Here is a 20,835-nt window from a genome sequence, read left to right on the forward strand (position 1 = left end):
AATTTTGGCTACACTTAATACAATATAGCTTTCCTTAACTTAAATTCCGGGTTAACTTCCACTGTTTACATTGCCACAGACTAGGGAATAAACAAAGCAAAAAGATTTTTGGTACCACCATTTTGTGTTAATTTCATAAAGATTTCTACGAGACTTTTTAAAAATAAATTGAAAAACGAAAGTCTTGTCTTTAGCTTATTTTCCCTGCATGCTTGCACTTTAATAAGTTGATAAATGACATTTAAACTCAATAGTTATGATTAATTCTGTCCCACAATTTTTAAAAGCACTGGGGATTGTGTGCACGTGCATGCGCGCACCTTTACAACCAGTAAAATAAAGTTCTTGATCAAAAAATTATTATCACTTAGACTATTGAATAAAATCAGATATGATAGAGGGGCCAGCTGTTGATAGGTTTAAAAGTCACCCTAGATGATTAATTCATGCAGCAGTGTTGCACGCTTCTCTTTAGATGAAGCACTTAGAAGTATAACCAAGCTTGGCTCTAATTTCATATCTGAGACCTGTTTTATTTAGAGTTCTTTGGCAAGTGCTTGCTCTGTGTTTTTATAGTCTTTGGTTGTGCTATAAAAATGTCAAAATTATGAATTAACAGATATGCAAAAGTGAAATCCTAGAAGATAGGATAAACATGAAGTCCTCTAATTAACACTCAAATAAGTTTGGTTGACACAGAACTGGGAATCAGATAAAGACATTAATAATTCATAATGCTGAAGTTAAAATCTTCTAGTTACAGTACAAAAGAAATCCTAATTTGTACCACAAGGTAATGAATTCAGTACTTTGCATTTGTTAAATATTTGCTTATTACCCTGCACCGTGCATATAACACCGTTCCCAAATTTGGAGGGCAAACAGGAAAAACACACTCTCTACCCTCAAGTTGTTTATACTGCAGTCAGTGAAATTTCTCTACTTTGAGATCTTTTAATTCCTCAGTTCATTGTAACATCTTCTTCAGATGAATTGTTTTTTATTTGTTAAAACCAATGTTTAGCACTTTAAATAGTTTCTTCAATGTTCCTGATGGTGAAATAGAGTCATCATGCTAATTTCCAATACTAATGATAGAGTTGATAGGAGAAATGCTCAAGATTGATAGTAAAGTGATTTCGATAATCTACAAAATGTCTTGAGGTTTCCCAGATAACAACTTGTCTCCCAGACAAAAATGCACTTATTACTGATATTCCAAGCTTATAAAAATTTTTGTACTTTAATCATATAGCGATTTTACAACATCTTTTCATTCACATTTTAAGATATTTTGTTCAGTAGATTATCTCATTTTGAAACTATTGATTTATATATACATACTATGTAAATCTTAGTATATATTTCTCAATGACTAGATTAGTGCTTTCTTAACTACTTAAATTTGTTTAATTCATATTGTTGTTCTTCAGCATTTCTTTTACTCACTGGAGCCTATCCCACTGACTTCAAAAAGCCTGAAAACTCTGAAAATCCCATTTAAAGTAACTGTATGGAAAATCGTTAAAATAACATATAATAATGGTAGAGAAGAAGTGTATTTAACATTGTGCTGAGATTATTCCATTAATAAAGAGATTCATCAATAATTCTAACATTCAGACATATAATCAAAATGAAAAACAATCATAATACTGAGCAATGACATTTTCAATAAAGGGAGATATTAAATATTGTATAGGAAACGAGAATCTGCAAAGCAGATAAGTTGGCAATGATTATACATATATTTAAAATACGTTGAAACAGTCATAGACAGTTTTTCTTTTTGGATGGAAAGAGGCATATTGAAGTGTTCAAGCACTACTTCAACTGGAATAGATATTTAGACACTATACAGAAAACACATGATTGCAGAAGAGCAGATATTAGCAGGTGTGTGAATGTGTATGTCTTGAATTAATGCATTTTCTTTTATTCAAAAAGGAGGAGAATGCCAAATTTACTTTAAAGGTGGCATTGTGATATGTTAAAGTTCCATTCTTAGACTTTTGCTGCTGTTACTGTTCCTTTAGTATCCACCAAAGAGTACCGTCCTGTCATTTATCCAAGTTAGAAATCTAGAAGCAATCCTAGGATTCTCATTATAGGGTCCCCTACCTTCATGCTCCCCCCTCAAGAAGTAACAAATTCTTGGCTCTCCTATATAGGAAAGCTCTCTCCAATGTACGCCTGCTCTGTAACTCTCCGGGTCTCGGCGCGCGGCTGGGAGAGCCGCCCCCGCCGCCCCCCATCCCCTCGGCTCAGGATCAACGGGCCGCCCGCGCCGCCGCCGCCGCCCAAGTCGGTCTCTCACTCGCCCAGGACGCGCGCCCGGGCGGGGTGTGCGCAGCCAACTCGGTCCAAGCGGGGGAGGGGAGGACACGGGGCGAGGGGGACGCCACCCAAGTGGTCTGGGGTTCGGACCCAGCTAGGCGAAACGCGCCGGGAATCGATGACGGCTGGGGAAACTCGGGCAAACCTTTCTTGGGGAATCACCCCTCCGACACCCCACCGCCCAGGCGCTGCAACGGAGGGTGAGCGGAGGGTGAGCGGAGGCTGGGGGAGCTCAAACTTGCGAGAGCTGGAGGAGGCGTCGGGCAGGCGGCTGTCGCCCGAGCGCTGCGCCTGCGGGGGGAGGGGAGGCGGCTGCTGGGAGGGAGGGCGAGCTAGAGGGCGGAGGGAGGGGGAGGAGGAAGAGGAGGGAACCAGGGAGGGGGGACGCGTTGGGATCGCGGCGCGCGGCGTCAGACGGAGCCTGGGCTCCCAGCGGCGAGGTGAGGCGGAGCTACGCTCCTTGCTGAACGCGAACCGAGCTCGGCGGCAGCGGGGAAGACGCGCCGGAGCCCAGACCGCGACCGAGAGCGGGAGCGAGGCGGCAGCGGCGGCGGAGGGGGAGCCCGCGAGCTGCCGGGCGGGGAGCCCCAGCCGCGCTGTCGCCGCGCAGGGAAGACTTGGCCAACACACTCACACACACACGTTCACACACCCAGCCCGAGCTGGCGCTCGCGGCTAATCGTCAGCATGGCGCTCGGGCTCCTGCCCGAGCGCGGGCGGCAGCAGCGGCGACGCGACAGCTGCTGAGCCCGGCCGAGCCCGGCCGAGCCCGGCCCAGCCGCCGGAGCCCGGAGGATCGCGCGGGGCTGTCGCCACCTGCCAGGAAGCTTTGAGCCCGCCCCGCCCTGCCCCGCCCCGCCCCCGCCCCCACCCGGCCCAGAGCCCACCCCTCGGCGGGGCCGACCCCGAGGGCAGCCGGCTGGCAGCAGACGGCGGGGGAGGCGAGCGGGCGCGGCGCCGCGAGCGGGTTGCGGGCAGCGGGGGACGGCAAACTTTGCAGTTCGCCGCGCTTCCCCGGCCCAGCCCGGCCCCTTCTCCCATCGCCAACGTCGCCACCCCACTTTCCTCCAACCCCGCACACCTCTCCCCACCCACCCCACCTCCCGTCGCTCCTCCTCGCCGCCTCGACTCTGCTCCAGGGAAAACTTCAAAGCGCCGGATCGCAGGCTCCCCGCTTACTCCCCGGCTGGGGATTTCAGGTCAGTGCCCGGAACACCTTTCCCCGCGTAGGCCGCGCGGGCTGGCGGGCGTGCGTGCGGCGGGCTGCAGTCGGCCCCCTCCCTCGGGGCCCAGACTAGCGGCGGGTGGCTCCTCTGACTCTCTCGCGTACCCCTCGAAGCTTGTGCCTCGCGCTTCACTTTGGCTGCTTTGCTCGCTTTCGTTTTTATTTCCTAGCTGTAAGTTATTAAAAATGCAGCCAACCTAAGCGGCCCGGCGTGGGCTTCGGGGAGGGAGGGGCGCGGCGGGGGGGGGCTGCCGCCCCCCTCGGGGCTGGGAGGAGAGCAGGGAGTTCGCGGAGTGGAAGTTTGCAGGCAGTGTGTGCCTGTGTGCGCGGGAGCGCGGTCGTCGCTGAGTGCCGCGACGTGGGGCGTGGGGGGGGGCGGGGGGGGTGAGCTGGTCTGGAAGTTGGGAAGCTCGGCTCGGCGTTAGCTCGCTAGCAGGAAAGGGAGGGCGGCCGGTTCCCGTCTGCTTTCTTTTTCGACTCGGGAAAGAACTGTAAAAACCCCCAGCCGCCGCTGCCTCGTCTCGCCTCTCCGGGGGCAGCTCGTTCTTGCTCGTGGAACGACGGCGTGTGCGTGCGCGAGGGTGTGTGTGGCGGGCGCCCCGGGCCGAGCCGAGCTCGACCTGCCGCCGCTGCCGCGCGACTCGGGAGGGGAGTCCCGGTTTTGGGGGGTTTTTTTTGGCTTTTTTTGGCTTGCTCCAAAGCGTGAATCACGTGGATTAAAACAAAAATACTAGGAAATGGAGCAGAGCGAGGGGTTCCGACTCCGCCCGCCCGCCAGCCAGTCAGGTCAGACGCTTTGTTTTGTAAATGTTCTTTTAAAATTGTAATCTGCCACCCTGGTCCACCCCCACCTTCCCCGCGACGTCGTGGGGTTGGTTTTAAGTTGTGAGACCCCAGGGGTGGGGGTAGATCGTGCGGGGGCGGGGGCGGCGGCGGGCGGGGGGGCGAGACCTGGGTCCTCCTCTGGGTAGCGTGGAGTCTGGTGGAAAGCCCTGTAGGGCGTGTGCGAGTCTGCGGCCGGAGGAAGTTGGTCCCACTCGGAGGGCGTGCGGCGCAGAGGCTGAGGGCGAAGAGGAACTTGCGCACCCGGGCGCGATCCTCGGCCGAGGCGTGGAGGGCGAGGCGCCGCTGCGCCTTGGGGCCCGCGCTCGGAGCAGGCGGGCGGCTGCGCTGCAGAGCCTCCGCCAACTAGGGGGCTCGGGGCGGCGGCGACGTGCTCCTGCTGTTTACCAAGCAAGCCCCGGGGCGCCGTGTGCGGAGTAGGGCGGCTCGAGGCACGCGTGGTCCCGGCGGGCTTCCCGCCGCCTGCACTCTTGAGTGGGCACGTCCCCGGGTCCCTGAGACGGCTGAGCCTGGCCGCGTGTAGGCCGAAGCCGGGGCGAGGCTTAATTTGCAGTTAATGAATCTTTTCCAGAAAGTTCGCGATCTCCAGCTAGAGGCTGTGAGTGCCCGCGCGCGAGGGCGCGCGCCGCCGGCGTCTAAAGGGTTGGGGGGTTGCGGGGATGGAAGAGCGAAGGAGGGGGGAGGGTTATGTGTATTTAAAAGCAAACCTTAAAAAAAGAAACCAGCGCGCTTCAAATAGGTATTCGTACAGCCTCTTGTGTCTAGAGTAGACAGCTCAGGGTTTTAGCTGTTTTTTTGGTTTGTTTGTTTGTTTCTTTTTTGAGAGGAGGCCAGAGGAGGGGTAGTGGTATTTGCTTCTAGGGGTAGTCTCTGGAGAAAAATCCTTAAAATGACTTAGGAATAAAAACGAGGAGGAAATGGCCCACCCCAGAAGGTGGTGGGTGGTGAACGCAGACAGACTTGGGTATTTGTAGCCATGTGACACTTGCTGTGGCACTGGAAACGGACACCGCGGGCCGAAATCAATCCTTAGGAGGTGTTGGATTCGGTTTGGCCAACAGAATTGCTTGTGTGGAAGGCATTTTAATTGTCGGCCTCCGAGACTCCTGTACGTGGGCACTTGGAAAACACATTTGCTTCTCGACCCTTCCCACTCCACCCCCGACCCGTTAATCTGGTCTGGGCCTTGCAGTGTCGGTTCCCGTGTTTATTTTGGGCATGATTTCACCGCGAGGAGGAAGCGGGGAGATGGCGGTGATTAATATGCCGTCCAGGTTTAATCCGAGGCTGGCCTTTAGTGTGCGGGTTTACGCCGCCACTCACCGGGATTGCCTGGGGTAGTTGGGGGGGGGCGCGGGGTTCGGGCGCCAGGCGCTCCGCGGGCAGGTCGGGGTTGGGGCTCGGACGGCCCCAGCGCTGTCCTTTGAGGCACTGTCACCAGTAGGTGACTGAGAGTTAATTAGGAAGTGTTCTCCGGACCAATGGGCCGCACAGCTCATTAGCGATTCTCTCCAGCCCTTTGCAGGGCCGGCCGGGCCTGTGCCTCCCACACAGGCCGGGACCCCGCGGCCCGGGCTGCGGAGAGCGCCTCTGGGAAGTGGGGAGGGATGGGCGGCGAGGGGCGAGCGGGAGGTGAGTGTAGCTTGGCCGGGCGGCGCGTTGCGTGCGGCGCCTCGAGGCCCGCGCAGCCCGCTCTTTCTTCCTGCTCTCGGTCGCCTCGACTGTGTCTTTAACTCGCTCCCGCTCGCGTCGCTGCCTGGCTGCTGCTCCCCGCCCAGTTTGGGATTAGACAAGATAAAAATCGGACTGCCCAGCGCGCAGAGCTGTGACTGTGCCCCGGCAGCCGGGCTGGCGGGAGCGCTGTGGGCCGGGGCCGGGGCGGACCCGCTGTGCCCTCGGGGCAGCCCGAGCCCGTAGAGTCCCACCCCGACCCTGCAGGCGCGGTCACGCTCCAGCGTTCTGTCCACCGGGAACCGTGCGGGCAGGGGGACCTGGGTAGGGTCTCCGCGCTCTCGTGGGTGTTGTTGGTGTGCCTGTGATAGATGGGTCTAGACAGGCATGCAGGCTCCCTCCCGGCTGAAGGACGGGAAGGGGGGGGCGGGCCGCGGAGGCGGCGGCAGACCCCCGTGAGCGAGCGAGCCTTCGGGCCCAGCGACCAGGGTGGAGGGAAGGCTGCGAGGGTTTCTCTTAACCCTTTAAAGACGATAGGGAGAGTGGGGGTGGGGAGTGTAGTAGAAATTCCTGGAGGCAAAGTAGCCCCCTGGGGAGAGGAGGCGGGAGTCTGGGCTTAGGGTTTTCCTTTCTCTTCTGTGTATGCAATCTCACATCCTGGTACATTGGGCTCGATTCTTCGACGAACCAAACGCAGCTGCTAGGTGATCTAATTTGACGCGATACTTCTCAATGGGGAAGGTGTGAACACACACAGTGGGCACCCTCACTTAAGGAACTGAGTTGGGGAGATGCAGAGGTTAGACCTTACCGTTCCCAGCGGCCCAGTATGTGAAGGTCTGCTCAGAGCTTTAGTCAGTGGGGCCTCTGACCGAGAGTGTTGCCTACCAAAGACCCAAGCCTGAAATGCCTGTCCAGTGCGTACAGGTATGCGTCGGAGAGAGCAAAGGGGTCCTTGAGTTGTCTATGGAAATAAAAACACTTTTAACCATGAACTTGTGGAGAGTTCAAATAAGATATGTGCAGGGAGGCAGCCTCCAAACAGGAGTTGGACAGCGATGTGTACAAGATCAATCATTTGTATACACATCCATGGGGTCAACATTGAATGGGTCTAAAAATTTAATACAACTCTGCAGGCATTGGTCTCGTTCTTTCCCTGAGGTAGACCCCTGAGGCAGGTGGGTTACCCTATAGAGAAATGAATCATTAGTCACACTCCTCTCTCCTTCCCCCTCCTCTTCCTTTTAGGGTTTGTAGTCTTAGGGGATCCTCTAGTTACATTAAACTGCAAACCCATATTGGTCTGGGAACGAGCCCCATTATAGGCAAAGCAAGAATGTAAGTCGTGGGGAGGTGTACGTGTTAGACAGGAATGCACAGATTAAGATGTGCGCCTGAATGACATGTGCTGAGACAAATCAAGACACTTGGGCTCTGGTGCCCACATGGAACAAGAGATAGAGAAGAGAGAAAGAACTGGCCGCGAGGAATGTAAACATGGGTATGCAAATACTGAGACGTAGAGCGAGATTCTAGGAGAAAATCCCAGACTTTGTTGAGCTGGAAACTGGAGCAGAATTTCTGTAAGTTCGTTCGAGAGACAAAAGCCCATTTAAAGGTGTGAAGAGGGTCACTTGGAAACACAAAAAGCATTCACATGCATACATCCATGCTTAGATACACAGGCTGAACGACAAAAACTCCTCAGTGCCTGATGAAGATTTTCCTGCCCGGTGAGACACAGCAGGGCACGGAAGTGTGGGCCACACAACCACATTCGCACACTCATTCACTGGGAAATACTGTGTCTTCGGCTAGAGGGAAAGTGAGGGCGACGGTGCCTAGCTAAGGGTGGATGGCCCTTGGTTACTAAGATTGCTTCTGGTTATAGTTTCTTCCCATCTAGAGTGGGGAAGAGAGTATGTCTTGAGCAGGTAGGAGGATTTCTGAAAGATTTTTGAGTTCTGGACCCTGAGAGGATGGATGGTGGAGGAAAAAGAGGAGTAGCTTTGCATTCTGGGTCGGAAGCAAGGGATGTTGCGCTCCTCTAAGCCCTGTTTGCTAAGGTGGCGCAGGGCCTAGTGAACTGAGAGAGACTGAACCGAAAGAAGTGCGAAGCTCGGCCTCTGGGCGGAATCAAGGGGAGGTATGCTTACTTTCCCTCCGCCCCCCCCCCCCAGGAGACCGTGCGGGGACGGCCAGCGTAGGGAGGATTAGCAGGCTGCCTCGCCCGAGTGAACGGCCGGCAGGATTCCGTCTGTTTGCAAGGCTGGCTGCGCTGCCGGGGCCTAGATGGTGGCGCTGGCTTGAGAAGCGGCCGGGGCAGGAGTGGAAGGTCTTCTCAGGCCACCCCCGTGGCAGCCAAGCCGCCTGTGCCCCGAGCACTTGGCCGGGGACGTCTCCCAACCTCCAGCCCGGCCCGTCGGCTTTCGCTGGTTGCCCCCCATGTGTTCCTCCGGAAGGGATAGCTGACTTTCTGTTGGATGGGAATTAACCAACGAGCTTTTCCCGCCCCCGCAACGTTTCTGTAGCAGGCCCCCTTTCCCAGCGCAGGCTCATTTCCGCCGGCCTCTAGTCGAGGGTATTGGAATTGGGGGGGGGGCGTCCCCGCACTTTGTTATTTCTTAGAACCATGTCTCCCCGGCCAGTCATCGCCCCTCGGCACCCATGGGCTCCGGCGCCCCGTGATTAGACTAGCGGGGAAGTCCGCTAGGAGAAGATCCTGACAGCATTAAATAGAATTTGATCTAAAAGACAGTTTCCAGTATAATCTCGTTATGCATCACAGACTCCCGGTGTTATTTTGTGGAAGGCGGACAATGATCTATTTACATTGGCCCGGGGCTGGGCGAGCTTTTAGATGGTTATTGTCATATTGATTTGCATGCAAAAAGGAGACCTGCTAAAATTAAAGACCGGAAGCTAAATGAAACTAAATTTATTGTCTAGGTGCAAACCAGAGGAACTACTGTGGGGGAAGAGGGTGAGTGAGGTCAGGGTGCCAGGGGCAGAGCAGGTGAGAGGCCCAAGAGCTCCGGGAGGTCACAGATTTGGGAGCGATCTTTGCCCTGGTGATTGCAAAACGTGAGGAGGGGGCCTGTTTAGGGTATGGGGACCCAGCAGGGAAAAGTTATAAACAGGCATTATTGCATTGAAGGCACTGGGATCTTTTAATGCTAATAGTAACTGCGAGGGGGGAGGAGAGGTTTATAGGGTTATAGGGGTCTTCCTGCACCATTTCCGGCACCCCCCATTTCTATTGTTCTACCCTAGCGCTCATAACCGTGCCAAGGGCACCCAAATTCTTGCATCTGAAGAGTTAAATGTTTTTTTTAAAGACAGGCCTTAAACTTTCCCCGCCCCCCCTCCCCCCCGCGTCTGGTCTTTCGAAGAGAGCGCGAGTAGGGGGCGGTTCTGCATGCCGCTGCGGGCAGGCCTGGACCTTTGGAGGCTGCGGGAGTTCCTCCCCGGACGCAGCAGCAGCCCCAGACTCGGCCGGACGCCGATCGCTTTGGGAAGCGGCTCGTTCCAGGTGGCCCAAGTGGCGGGGGCGGGGGAGGGTCTGGCGGGGCCAGGGACTCACGGTGCCCGGGGGCGGGGGTCACCTCCCTGGAGGTTGGAAGGGCCTGCACGGAGGGTGTGGAGGAGGGAAGGCGGGGGCTGGAAATCCTGTCCCAATCGGCAAGGCCGGAAGGTTTAAAAAAGAGAGAAAGCCACTGGCTGCAAGCCAGGGGCTGCCGGGCCGCCGGGGCGTGTTTGGCTGACTAGAGAGATGAGGACCCGGCTCCGCCATCGCCTCGGTCCCTCCCGCTGCGTAGGCCCTGGCCTGCCCCAGGCGCTCCTGGAGCCATTTCACGCATCCGGAGCCTCGGCCACTGGAGGAGCCACCCGCCCGGGGCCGGGAAGCCGCAGGGGCGGCTGAGTGTCCGGCGCTCCTGCCCGTTCCCCTTGCCACCGAGCTGAGCTGGAGACGGCCCTGGGTCGTGGAGCCTGTGGCGTCTGTGGCATCGGGTGTGGATGGTTCCCGGAGCTTCTGAAAGCCCGGGACAGAGCAGGAAATTGAAGATGGGGTGGGGAGGGGATGTTGAGCGCTGACCCTGCGCTGCTGGGATGAGAAGTTGGGGAGAGGAGAGAGAACCCCAACCTCCGGCTTGTCTCGGGACTTGGCTTTTTGTGGGGACCCCCAGGAGTCCAGGAGGGTCCAGCATCTTGCAAGCCGCTTCCCCCTCAGTTGCCTCCCCAGCCCACTTTGGGTTTTTCATTAAAGTCCTAGGAAAGGTAGATGTAGGCAGTCTTTCCAAAGGGCTTTTGCTCTGTCTAGATAATTTGATTGATTGCTTTATGTGGCAAAACTAGTGTGGCAAGCCTTCTTGTAGTTCCAGGTGTCAGCACTTTTTCCAGAGACCTAAGAGTAGCACCCACCTCCCACTGCCTGTTCTGGGCTTCTGGAGGAGGGGAAAGTGGAGCCTTGTTGGGAATCCCTGGCCTCACACCAGGGTGTTCCAGTGTAGGGAGATGGGTAGGATGTTGGCAGAAATTTCAAAAGACTTCACATGGACCAAGAGATTTCTGGATGTAGGAGAAACTAGGATGCGGGCTCCTTGTGGACCGAATTTCATAGGTGTTAAGTGCTATCCTTTTACTCTGTATTGGAGTACAAGGGCTAAGGAAGCCTTCCGAACTTCTTGGGGATTCTGGATGGCACAATTTGACCGATAATTGGCTCCTCTCCGCAACTCCAGGACTGAGTTTGACCGTGGCCCATTTTTACTAGCTGTGTGACCTTGGGGACAGGTTATTTATGGCCTCTGAGCCTCAGTAAGTTTCTTCATTTGTAAAACTGGGTATAATTTTCCACCTTTAGGATCAAAGAATACTTGGCACATAGTAGGCCCGGAGGATTAGTAATTGCTTTGAATGACTGGTCAGATTCCTATAGGTTGCTTCTCCGTTCCCTGCTGCCCCTGAGATGCCCGCCGCCCCCGCCCCCCCCCCCCCCCGCCAAGACCTGCGTAGGCCAGTGTCTGGGGACCAACCTGCAGGTTAAGCTCCCCTCCAAGGGTATTCCTGAGGCTATTCCTCCAGGTCTGCCTCCGTGGGTTCCTCTTTCTTTCCCTTTGTTACAGTTCTTTGCATTCTGGGCTTTAAAGGAATCCATATGAAAAGGCTGGGATTTTTTTTTCTCCCCCTAAGTGGGATCATTTATATGGTTAGGAATTGATTCCAGAACCGGTATCTAGGTGCTCTTTGGCAAGTCCTCCCGTCATTCTTTTGGGGGGAGGGAACAGCAGCGGCTGGAGGGGAGAGACCTTGTGGGAAGAGGTGAAAGGGTCTGGCCCGCTGCAGAGGCCAGAGGTGCTGTGGTTTGTCTGATAGGGATTAAGTCCGGATGTTATGAGGTCTCAGTGTGGTTTTCAGTAAAAGTCTGTCAGGGATTGCTTCTTTTCTATGGATATGTATTTTAAAAAATTTACTAGCATGAGAAGAAAACCAGACCTGTATGGATCCAGGCCGGTAGTAAGCTACTGTGATCAGGTTTCCTACTAGACTCCCAGAGGGGAAGTCAGCGTTTGATTGAAGCTACACTTGGTTCTTGACTCTCTGGGGATGCCTGCTCTGAAACAGGAGCCCTCCCTTTCTCTCCTCCCCCCCACCCCCCTTTTCCCTTCTTCCCCTAAAAGCCTTTGTGCTGAAAGAGCTTCAGTAGGCATGAGTCCCTGGTACCTCTCTAAAGAATGCCTTCCAGTCTTTGCTGACATTGTTTTGTGAACAGTGGGTTTTACCAGGCCAGCAGTTTTCCCCCGATCTTAGCTCACTATTTTAGAGGTTCGAGTGTGCCCAGGATGCGCCCAACTGCAGTGCTTTCCAGTGTGTGTAGCCAGGGCCTTGCCTGTAATCTGAAGACACCTTAACCTTTGCCCTAGGTGCCCCCCCGCGGGTGGGGGTGGTGAAGGTGGGGAGAGCAAGGACAGGGGATCTTGTTGAGGGTCTGTTTGTTTTCTCCAGCCACAGAGGCAGAGGGGTGGAGTGGGGCGAGGCCGAGAGTACGTTCCAGCCTTGGGTCTGATTTAAAACTTGGTTTAATTGGAGAAACTCTTAGGCATTTAACAGTTCTGTACAAATGCAAACTTGACATAGCTCTAGGCCTACGTCACTTAGGAAAGAATAAATGAAGTACAGAAATGTCCAAACTATGTAATTCCTAGAGTTGTTTGCCCTCCCGTAAACACATGACAAGTGCCAAGGCATTTCCAGTCAAAACACCCATGGAACCAGCAGCCTCCATCCTTTGTATTTATTATTTTATTAACAGCATTTTACAGAGCATTTAACAAGCACAGCCTGCCTGCTTTCCACCACGGCTCTCAGCAGACTGAGGGGTGGAAAACAGATGGGGGTGGCGAGGAGTGGTCTCTAGAAGAGACTTCTAAGCTGGAGAAATCTCTTCAGATGGGCAAGGAAAAGGAACATTTGGGGTTCCTTTCTCCTGGCCCCAAAGAGAAGACAAAAGTAATGCTTTGGAGGAAGAAATCCCCTCTCCCTTCTCCGGAGGAAAGTTGTGCAGATGTGGTCTGTCTAGTCTCCACTTGGATTCCAGAAGGTTTGAAGCAGGGTCTGCTTTCCCAATACTCTGCCCATCAGTTATTGGTGCTTTTCAAAGAATAAGTATTTGTCTGCTATCATTATTCTATATCCTGGTGGAAAGTTTATAAGGAAAACTAATGCCTTTCTTAAGTCATAAAATGAGCCTTGTATGATTATTTAATTAAAATCTATTTAAGGACCGATTAGGCGTGTAATTTGCGCTAATAATGACGATGATGGAAATGTTCGACTTAACCAAAAATCATAAAAGGAGACATTTTGATCAGTGGGGCGACCAGGAAGGATTCAGGGAGTTGGACGGTTTTCCGAAACACGAGGCTTTGGGCTGCAGAAAGTGCCAAGCTGCCTAGCCTCTGGGACCACGGTAGAGAGGGCTGCAGGACCCCAGGCTTGGCCGGGGCAGGCCGACCCACGCTTTGCTGAGCAGAGAAACCCACCGTGGGAGTCTGAACAACCTTTATTCCCAGCTGAGGAAATGGGGGAGGGGGCCTGAGAGGAGGAAACTCTGGGAGAGAGCTGATGAACCCCACAGAACTCTGCGCGAAATGGCTGTGTTCTCTTGCTTTAACAATCAGCAGCGACACACGCATTGCTGCCTAGGCTAGCCTTGGCTGGAGCCTGGAAGGGTGGGGGGAGGGGGGTCTCTTGTTCCGGAGAAACCTGCCAGCTGCCGGGCTTGGTGCGAAGGCAGACACAATGCTGCTGTTGTTGGTTTGATCTCTAACTGGATTGTTAGTCCGGCTTTAACTGTGTGGTGAGGGGGGAGTGTGAAGGCTGTTTACAGCGAGTGCAAATAATGTGACAGCTGTTGATGCAGGAGCAGCGCTGTGCCTCCTCGGCGCCCACACAGTGCGCGCACCGTGCAGGCCCGCGGAGAGCTGCAGAGGTGGCCGCCCCTTGCTGGCCCGGGAGCCCTCGGATGCGCTGCGAGAGAGCCCTCCGGCGGCGGCACCCGCACCCCCGCACCCCGCGACACGCATCTTTCTGGCTCCTGGGATCGTGGTGGACGTGCGCGCTGGTTGGTGTGTTGTGGATTAGGGAACTTGTTAGGCAGAGGTGGCAGGAGAAGGCCTGCGGGGTCATGAGTGTCAACTGTCTGGAGGGGTTTGGCCGGGATCTGTTGACCTGGGGCCTCAGTGGCTTGTGACCGGGTTGTTAAGATTTGGGAAAGTAACTTTCCACCCTAAAGCAAGCCTGTTGGAAAGAATGTATTAACTGAAGGCTTTCTGGAAATTGCAGAGGCTCTGAAGGCCGTTGTTCTTCCTCTGAAATGGCCCTGTTATTCAGACAAGTTCAAGAGACAGGCGGCCGCTGTGTTCTATGCCCTCGGCCCCGTTTCCTGGATTGGAAACACAAGTGTGTAGGTTCAGGACCCGAAGGGGGGTGAATGGGGGTGGGGAGGGGTGCAAGTCGGCTTTTGATCACCCGCCTCCCTTTGCCTTCCCGGTTTTTAAGAGCGCACTTGCCTTTCAGCTGCAGGACCAGCGGTGCTGTCTTGAGGTCTGCCCACAGCGCCACCCACTCTGTGACTTAATCAACGAGATGCCCACAGCCCGGCCTTCTCTGAGTTCCTGGTCCTCTGCCAGGCACTGCGGGGAGGCGCCAGGGTGGGAGGGAGAACAGTTGGTGGGTGGCAGCAATACCCCGCTGGGCCGGTCCAAGCTGGCGGGCTCAGGATGGTCCTCAGGATGGTCCAGAAGCTGGGCCTGCCCCTGGGCTGTCCTGGGGCAAGCTGGGTGTAAGCACCACTCCCCCCAACCTCAAGGTTGAAGGCTTCCGCAGCCCTGGCCCCCGGGCTTTGGAGGATCATTTAGAGCTGACTTAATTCTATATCCTGCCCTTCTGTGTGACTTCGGCCCCTGAGTGTACAGCTTGCAGGATATCTGCAAATTACGGGTCCACCTCCGCTCCCCCCTGCCCCCACATCTACTCTCTGAGTTATAATGTGGACTTCTACATCTAGTTGGGTTCCCTAGTGGGGAGCTGGGAGATGCTTCTGGAATGATACATGAACTTCGGTGCCAGTTCTATAAATTGGTCTCTTTTTAGGACGTGTGCCATTTTCTGTAGGAATGTTGCTTGCAAAACGAGTTTCGCCTTGGAGGAAAGGCGGAAAGATAAACAAGCCTGCAACGCCAAAGCGCTGGCAGTCTTTCCCTCCTTCCAGCTCTCTTAAAGCAGCCGGGCTGCATTTCCAGGATTAGACTCGTGCTTGTGAAGAGGGACTCTAGTTGGCTTTTTTTTCCCCCGAAGCAAATGCAAATTAGAGAAAAATAATTTTCTTTCAACGATATGCAACGTATGAGTCACTTGTTATCGTGCTCCGAGGCAGGTCTCATTTGCGCGTCTGCCAGCTCACTCACATCTGCTGGGCGCTGTTTGGGGCATTTTAACCTTGGTGGTGTCGTGTCTGGTCCCACGGGTCAAGGAGGAGTAATTAAGCTCTGAACAGCTAGAAAAATTCACGGGCCCCCACGCCTACCGCAGTTTTCCCACAGCTTTGTTTGGGGTGTTCCGGGTTCCAAGATGAACAGACGTGGGGTTCCTATTGTTCCTCGTAAAGAAAGTGGGAGCCCCTGTCCTCCTCTGACCCTCATCCCCAGCCCTTCCCAGGACTCCCAGGCTGCACACAATCAGCAGGGAAGCCGGGTGCAGGTCACAGGACCCTGTGTTTTATGCATCTTTTATTCGTAAAAAGTTCCTTTGTGCTTCCTGTGTGTACTAATGATAGGTGTCGTTAATAGCTTTCTGGTCTAGCTTGTTCCTTGTGGGGGGAGGAGTTTGCAGTGAGTTCACTTTATTTCTACAAAGCCCCGATGGAGGCTGCAGTGCAGTGACACCCCCTCTAGAGTCGTGGTCTATGGATCGTTTATTCTGGATCTGCCTCCAGGTTGTGTAGACTCCAAGTGGGAACCCAGCCTGTAGGGACCAGACCCGAGGGGGTGTGGAGGGTGGGTGGGCGGGGAGGAGAGGAGTCAGGTTGATTGATTGCTTTCAACCGAGGTTTCCTGTCCTGGGCTGCTGCCTCCTGTTGAGGGACACCAGCTTCCAAATGGGGCCCCCTCTTGCATACACGCGTGGTTGTGTGTGGCACAACCGTGAAAGAAAGTGAAAGGAACAAAAAGCCGAGGCCTGGCGTCGGGAGGGGGGGTTGGCGGGGGGAAGGGGAAGTGTCTGAGGTTGGTCCAAGAGCTGACGGGGGGCCACGGCTCTGTTTTTGGGAAAGGGGGTGTGTGGCGGGCAGCCCCGGTTTGGCAGCGGCTCTCCCGGTCGATCCTTGCTGGTGCCCCCCTCCCCAAGCCCCCGAGCCCCCTTTTACAGTTGGCTACACCTGGCTTGCATCTTTGAATCGGGGAAGGTGGGGGAGGCTTCCACGGAGAGAACACTCCAGACTGGCCGAAGGGAGCGCAGGACGATGGGCCGGAGCGGTCTCCAGTCAGTGCCCACTCCCCTGGGGCGCGCCGCCGCACATCCTGGGTTCTCCGTGCGCCCCCCCAAAGTTGCTTTTTGTCAGAGATTCAGCGGCAGGCGCCTGGGAAGGGGGAGCCCAGAGGAGCGCGCGGGCGGGGTGAGCTGGGGTCGGGGGCTGGCCGAGAGAGCCGGGGGTCCTGGAAGGTCGGGCGGGGGGTGCGTGTGGGGGGGGCGGCCCCGCGCGGGGACCTGGCGTAGGAGAGGCGCGGAGCCTGCGGCAGCGCGGGTGTGTGTGGTGGGAGAGAAATCCCTTTGCTGCCAACCGATCCGTGCTCGGGGCTGAGGCGGGGGAGGGGGCGCCCCTCCCCCACTCGCCGCCGCCGCTGCCGCTGCGGGCCAAGTTCACTCCCGACTGACCCGAGTGGCTCGCGGCGCTATCCTGGCGCCCTGGGAGGAGGCAGGGAAGGTTCTGGTTGCTCAAAAGGTCAGGGCCAGCCGCGTGAGTTTCCCGTCCCCCACCCCGTCACACCCGCACTCCTGCTCCGCAGCTCTGTTACTAATGCAAAACTTGGGTCGTGAGTGGGGACGCCTCTGGAGGCGGTGACAGCCATGACTTGGAGTGTGCCAAGAGACAGCGCCTGGGCAGGCTGGATCACTCCTTCCACCCCTCACTCCCCCCCAGCACCCATGCCCGGCTGCAGGACCCGTCGGGCGACCTCCTTCAGCCACACCCCAGGAAGCCTGCGACCCTCGCCCCGACCTGGGGGCATCCTTGGGGTTCCCTTCTCCCCACTGCTACACATACTGGGGAAAACATCCCAGGAGGACTTGCCCCAACACTGCACACCCTGGACCGCTTTTTCTCATCTCCCACCTCCTCGCGGCCCCCAGTGCTAAAATAGGAACTTCTTCTTCCCTCCCTTCCTTGACACAAGTAGAGAAGTGTCTGTGTGTGACTCAGTCTGCGCTTGGAGCAGTCCCAGGAAGGGCTCCCACGCCATGAGCTTTGGGCTTCCATGAAAGCCACACACTCTGCAGAAGGTCACCCCTCCCTGGCCCCCTCTGTGTCCCTGCCTCAGCCTTCCCTCTGCCGCAAGGAAACTATGTAGCCATTCTGGGGTTTGTTTGTTACGTAGAATGTTTAGTGGAGTCAGATGCTGTTTAATGGGTTAGATGTGGCCTGCACCAGCTATTGCCAGGCAGAACTCAAGTCCATAGTGCAGTTTAATCCTCTGGAAAACACGGTGCCAAATATTTGCAGATGAGGGGGCCAGAGTTGAAGAGGTCTGGCCACCTGCCCAGAGACACGCCGTGGATGAGAGTGGGAGCTGGGAGGCTGTGGTGACTGCGCGCGCGCGCGCGCGCGCGCGTCCTCCACAGAGAACCAGCCATGCCGGTGCAGCGAGAGACACCCCTTCCCCGAAGAGGTCCCCAGCCTACGGAGGACCGTGGCACATGGCATGCTGGCTGGGAGCCCTGCCGTCTGCCCGGCCTTCTGAGCCGGAAGCTCCCCAAAACCCGTCCAGGTCTTCTTGGTCACTAACTGGATAAGTGCCTGAGGCGGCATGGGGTGCCTAGAGAGTGAGGCCCTAGGAAGGGGCACCGTTCGTATTGGAGTGGGGTTGGGATGGTTTGGTGGCACTGCTTCCCATTCCGTCGCTGTCACTTGACAAGCGTGCTGTGCAGACTTGAACCAACCCATCAGCGCCTCAAGGGCGGAGGCAGTGGAAAGTGGCCCGGTGCCAGGAGGAGCTGGGGTGGAGAGAAAGGAGAGGTGGCAGGAGTGGCCTGGTGCTGCCTTCCTCCCTGCGCTCACGCCAGCCTCTCACGGCCACTGCTCCTTCCTTTGCAGCCTGTTTGTTGCCTGCCAAGGGAAGTCGCCTTTAAAGAAAAAAAACAAAACAAACGTTCTCTCCTTCTCCTCATTCCATAATGGTGTCTTCATGGCAGGAATCGGCAGAACGGTGGTGGGTGCAGCTGGGGACCCGTGTGCCCCCTCGTGTCTTTTCACAGAGGGCCAAAGTGCCCTCGCTCAGGGATGCCGAGGTTGGGGGGACAGCTCCTAATCTTGGTCCCTCTGACCTCTTTCTGCCAATCAGGCTCTTCTCCCCAGCGTCCAGGCCAAGCTCGGATGCTAATCATAACTCTTGGCTCCCGGACCAGATGACTGCCCAAGTCTGTCGAGGGAGACTCAAGCTCTCCTGTGCTTGCCCCTAGGGCCAGACCGAAAGCCGGAGACCACGCGGCAAGTCTGCGTTTTGCAAGCCGGGTCTCTCCCAGAACTGGGTGTTCAGCGGGCAGCCACCACAATTCCTGGTCTGTTCTTCAGAAACCAGACGCTCTTCCGTCTCCCCGGCTGACCCCTTCTCTTGGCCACCTTCCCTCTTCATCCCTGTCCCACATCCTTGCCCCCTTCTCTCCACTGCTGGAAAAAAGGGTTAAAACCCAGAGCCAGGGTATAGCTTAGCAGCTCCCACTGGAAACAGGTTGGTGCTTGTAAAGTGCTTTTCATGACTGACTTCACACATCTTGGCACTCCAGAAGCATCACCCACCTGTGGAAGAAAAGGGGGGGGGTCGTTGAGAAATAAGGGCAGATGAGCCTCTTATATACAGCAGCAAAGCGCCTGCTCTGTCTGTCATCTAAATCACGTCATTTGCACCCTGCAGCATGACCCACAGCCAAGGGTCAGGGAAGTCACTTTTGAAGAACTTTTCCTTGGAGGTTAAAAAAAAAAGAAGAAGAAGAAAGTAAGAAAGACCCCCAACTATTTCAATAGCCGCTTCTAGAAGAGGAATGGGGTGAGCGTGGCGGTGTCTCTGACCCTATCTCTGTGTCCCTTGCGCCCACGATCCCCTTAGTTAGTTTAGTTCTACATCCCAGAGAGATGGGGGGTGGGCCCGTTCTTCAGTGATGGTGGGGTGTACGCAGTATGGCCTTTGCCCAGGATGAGGGTGTTCCTGCCCAGGATTTGGGCTGTCACTCTGGAGAAGGGCCTCACGCCAGGCAGGGCCCCCGGCTCCTTGGCCCTTTCCGCTCAGGTCCATCTTTGGCCCGGAACCTGAAGAGTTAAAAGTCTTTAGCTCGTTGCAATGAAATTATGGCTGGCAGTGGCGCCGCTGTTTGTTCAACAGACCTCCACTTTTAAACAGTTCACAAAAAGTTCATGGGGCAGCTAAAGTTTATAAGTGTGTGTGTGTGGGTGTGGGTGTGGGTGTGGGTGTGTGTGGGTGGGTGTAGTCAGCAGGATCCAGTACTGAGCCTTGCCCCTCCTCCTCTTGTTTCTTCACGGCCAGCCCCCCGCCCCGCCCCGCCTCCACTCCCGTGACACCGGACCACGCGCGGGGCCTCAACCCTCCATCTGACCCTGTGCACGTAAGAACACTTCATCCTGACACTGGGTGTTATTTATCTGTGCGGCGTTAATGTTGAAAACCCCACCAGTCAAGACCTGGAAGGGCGGGGAGAGGCTTTGAAAGCACCCCATGGTCCCAGGTGTCTCTAAAGTGCATTCCCCTCTCATGCTAAGTCCAGGCCGCCCTTTCTAAAGAAAAGCCCTTTCAAGGGAAGGAGGCTGCTGGCCCTTTTTGAGGGGAGGGGAGAGGGTTCAGTAGGATGATTGTGGCAGGGGCCTTTCTGTTTCCTCAGTCAGGTGCTCAGAGGTCCTTGTCCCAAGGTGACAACTGAAGGAGACATGTAAGAGGCAGCTTGTGTAAGTTTTGAAGACTGGAGCACCAGAAGAAGATTGGGGCTTCGAGGGCACACACGCTTCGTCCCTCATCCTTTTCTTAAGGGTTTGATGGAGTGACCCTTTGGCTTCTGGTATAATGTCCAAATTTCATCATGACACCCAGCCAGGGGGTGGCATGGTGTGGTCCTCCCGCTGCAGCCGCGGCCAGGACACTTGCACCGAGGAATGTTGCTCCTCCACCTTGTAGATGAGGCTTCCCTGGACATCTTCCTTTTGGTCTTCCTTTTGTAGAAGGGGCTGCAGGGGTTAGGGAGGGGACACTTTGTTGACGTGCCTTCTGGTCGGCCCTGCACTACTGGTGGCCTGCCCCCAACTTGATTTGTATGTTCGAAACACGGAAGAACAGCCCGTGAGCCCCCCACAGAACCTTCCTTGATGCCCAAGTCCATCTGAGTCCACCTTTTCGGGGCACTGTGGCCAGCCACTGGAAATGCCCCAGTCTGTCTAAAGAAAGGGACGCTTCCTAAAGAAATAGCTTCTCTAGAATCCCACCAGGCCGGACACAACTGGGAGATCCCTGCCTCTCCTCCAGCTTCATCGTTGAGCTCTAACTACGCGCCGTGTGTCTGCGGCGTGGGGCTCTTGATGAACAGATGGTGTTCTCTTCTGTATAGGGGCCGATGGGGGATGCTGGTGGACAGAAGCCTGTGTTAGGACAAAGAAATGCAGAGGGCTAGCCTGGCTGGCTTTGGGATTCAGGTCTCCCATGTGCTCCCCGACCCCACCCCTAGTCACTCTCGGAAAAAGAGTCCCCAGTCCTTGGTGGCTCCCACCCAACAGACCTGGCAGTCAGCTCCGTGTGCTAAAGTGTAAAAGCAAGCATTTGCGTATTTTTTCCTGCTAACAAAGGAAATGTGTCGACTTGGGGAACATTTGGGCTTTCGGGAGCTGTGTGGGTGGGTGTATGAGGGAGGAGAAAGAAAAGTTGCCCCCATGAGCTGCACACCAGTGATTTCACACTCAGGTTTGGGTCCTGTGTAAAAAGGCC

The 20,835-nt window shown here is 55.3% G+C and overlaps 1 protein-coding gene across 1 annotated transcript; it reads left to right on the top strand.

The window, feature by feature from the left end:
• Positions 1-3,024: 3,024 nt before the first annotated feature.
• Positions 3,025-20,477, top strand: LOC309808825 (uncharacterized protein; the record flags this gene model as incomplete). Its single annotated transcript, XM_082629399.1, has 5 exons — positions 3,025-3,053; positions 3,096-3,536; positions 18,766-18,846; positions 19,393-19,471; positions 19,745-20,477. The coding sequence occupies 5 exons, from the start codon at positions 3,025-3,027 to the stop codon at positions 19,781-19,783; spliced, it is 669 nt and encodes a 222-aa protein (XP_082485525.1). The 3' UTR covers positions 19,784-20,477.
• Between the last annotated feature and the right edge of the window lie 358 nt (positions 20,478-20,835).

The sequence above is a fragment of the Mesoplodon mirus genome (assembly GCF_964341445.2).
Source record: "Mesoplodon mirus genome assembly, chromosome: 7".
Classification (NCBI taxonomy): Eukaryota; Metazoa; Chordata; class Mammalia; order Artiodactyla; family Ziphiidae; genus Mesoplodon; species Mesoplodon mirus.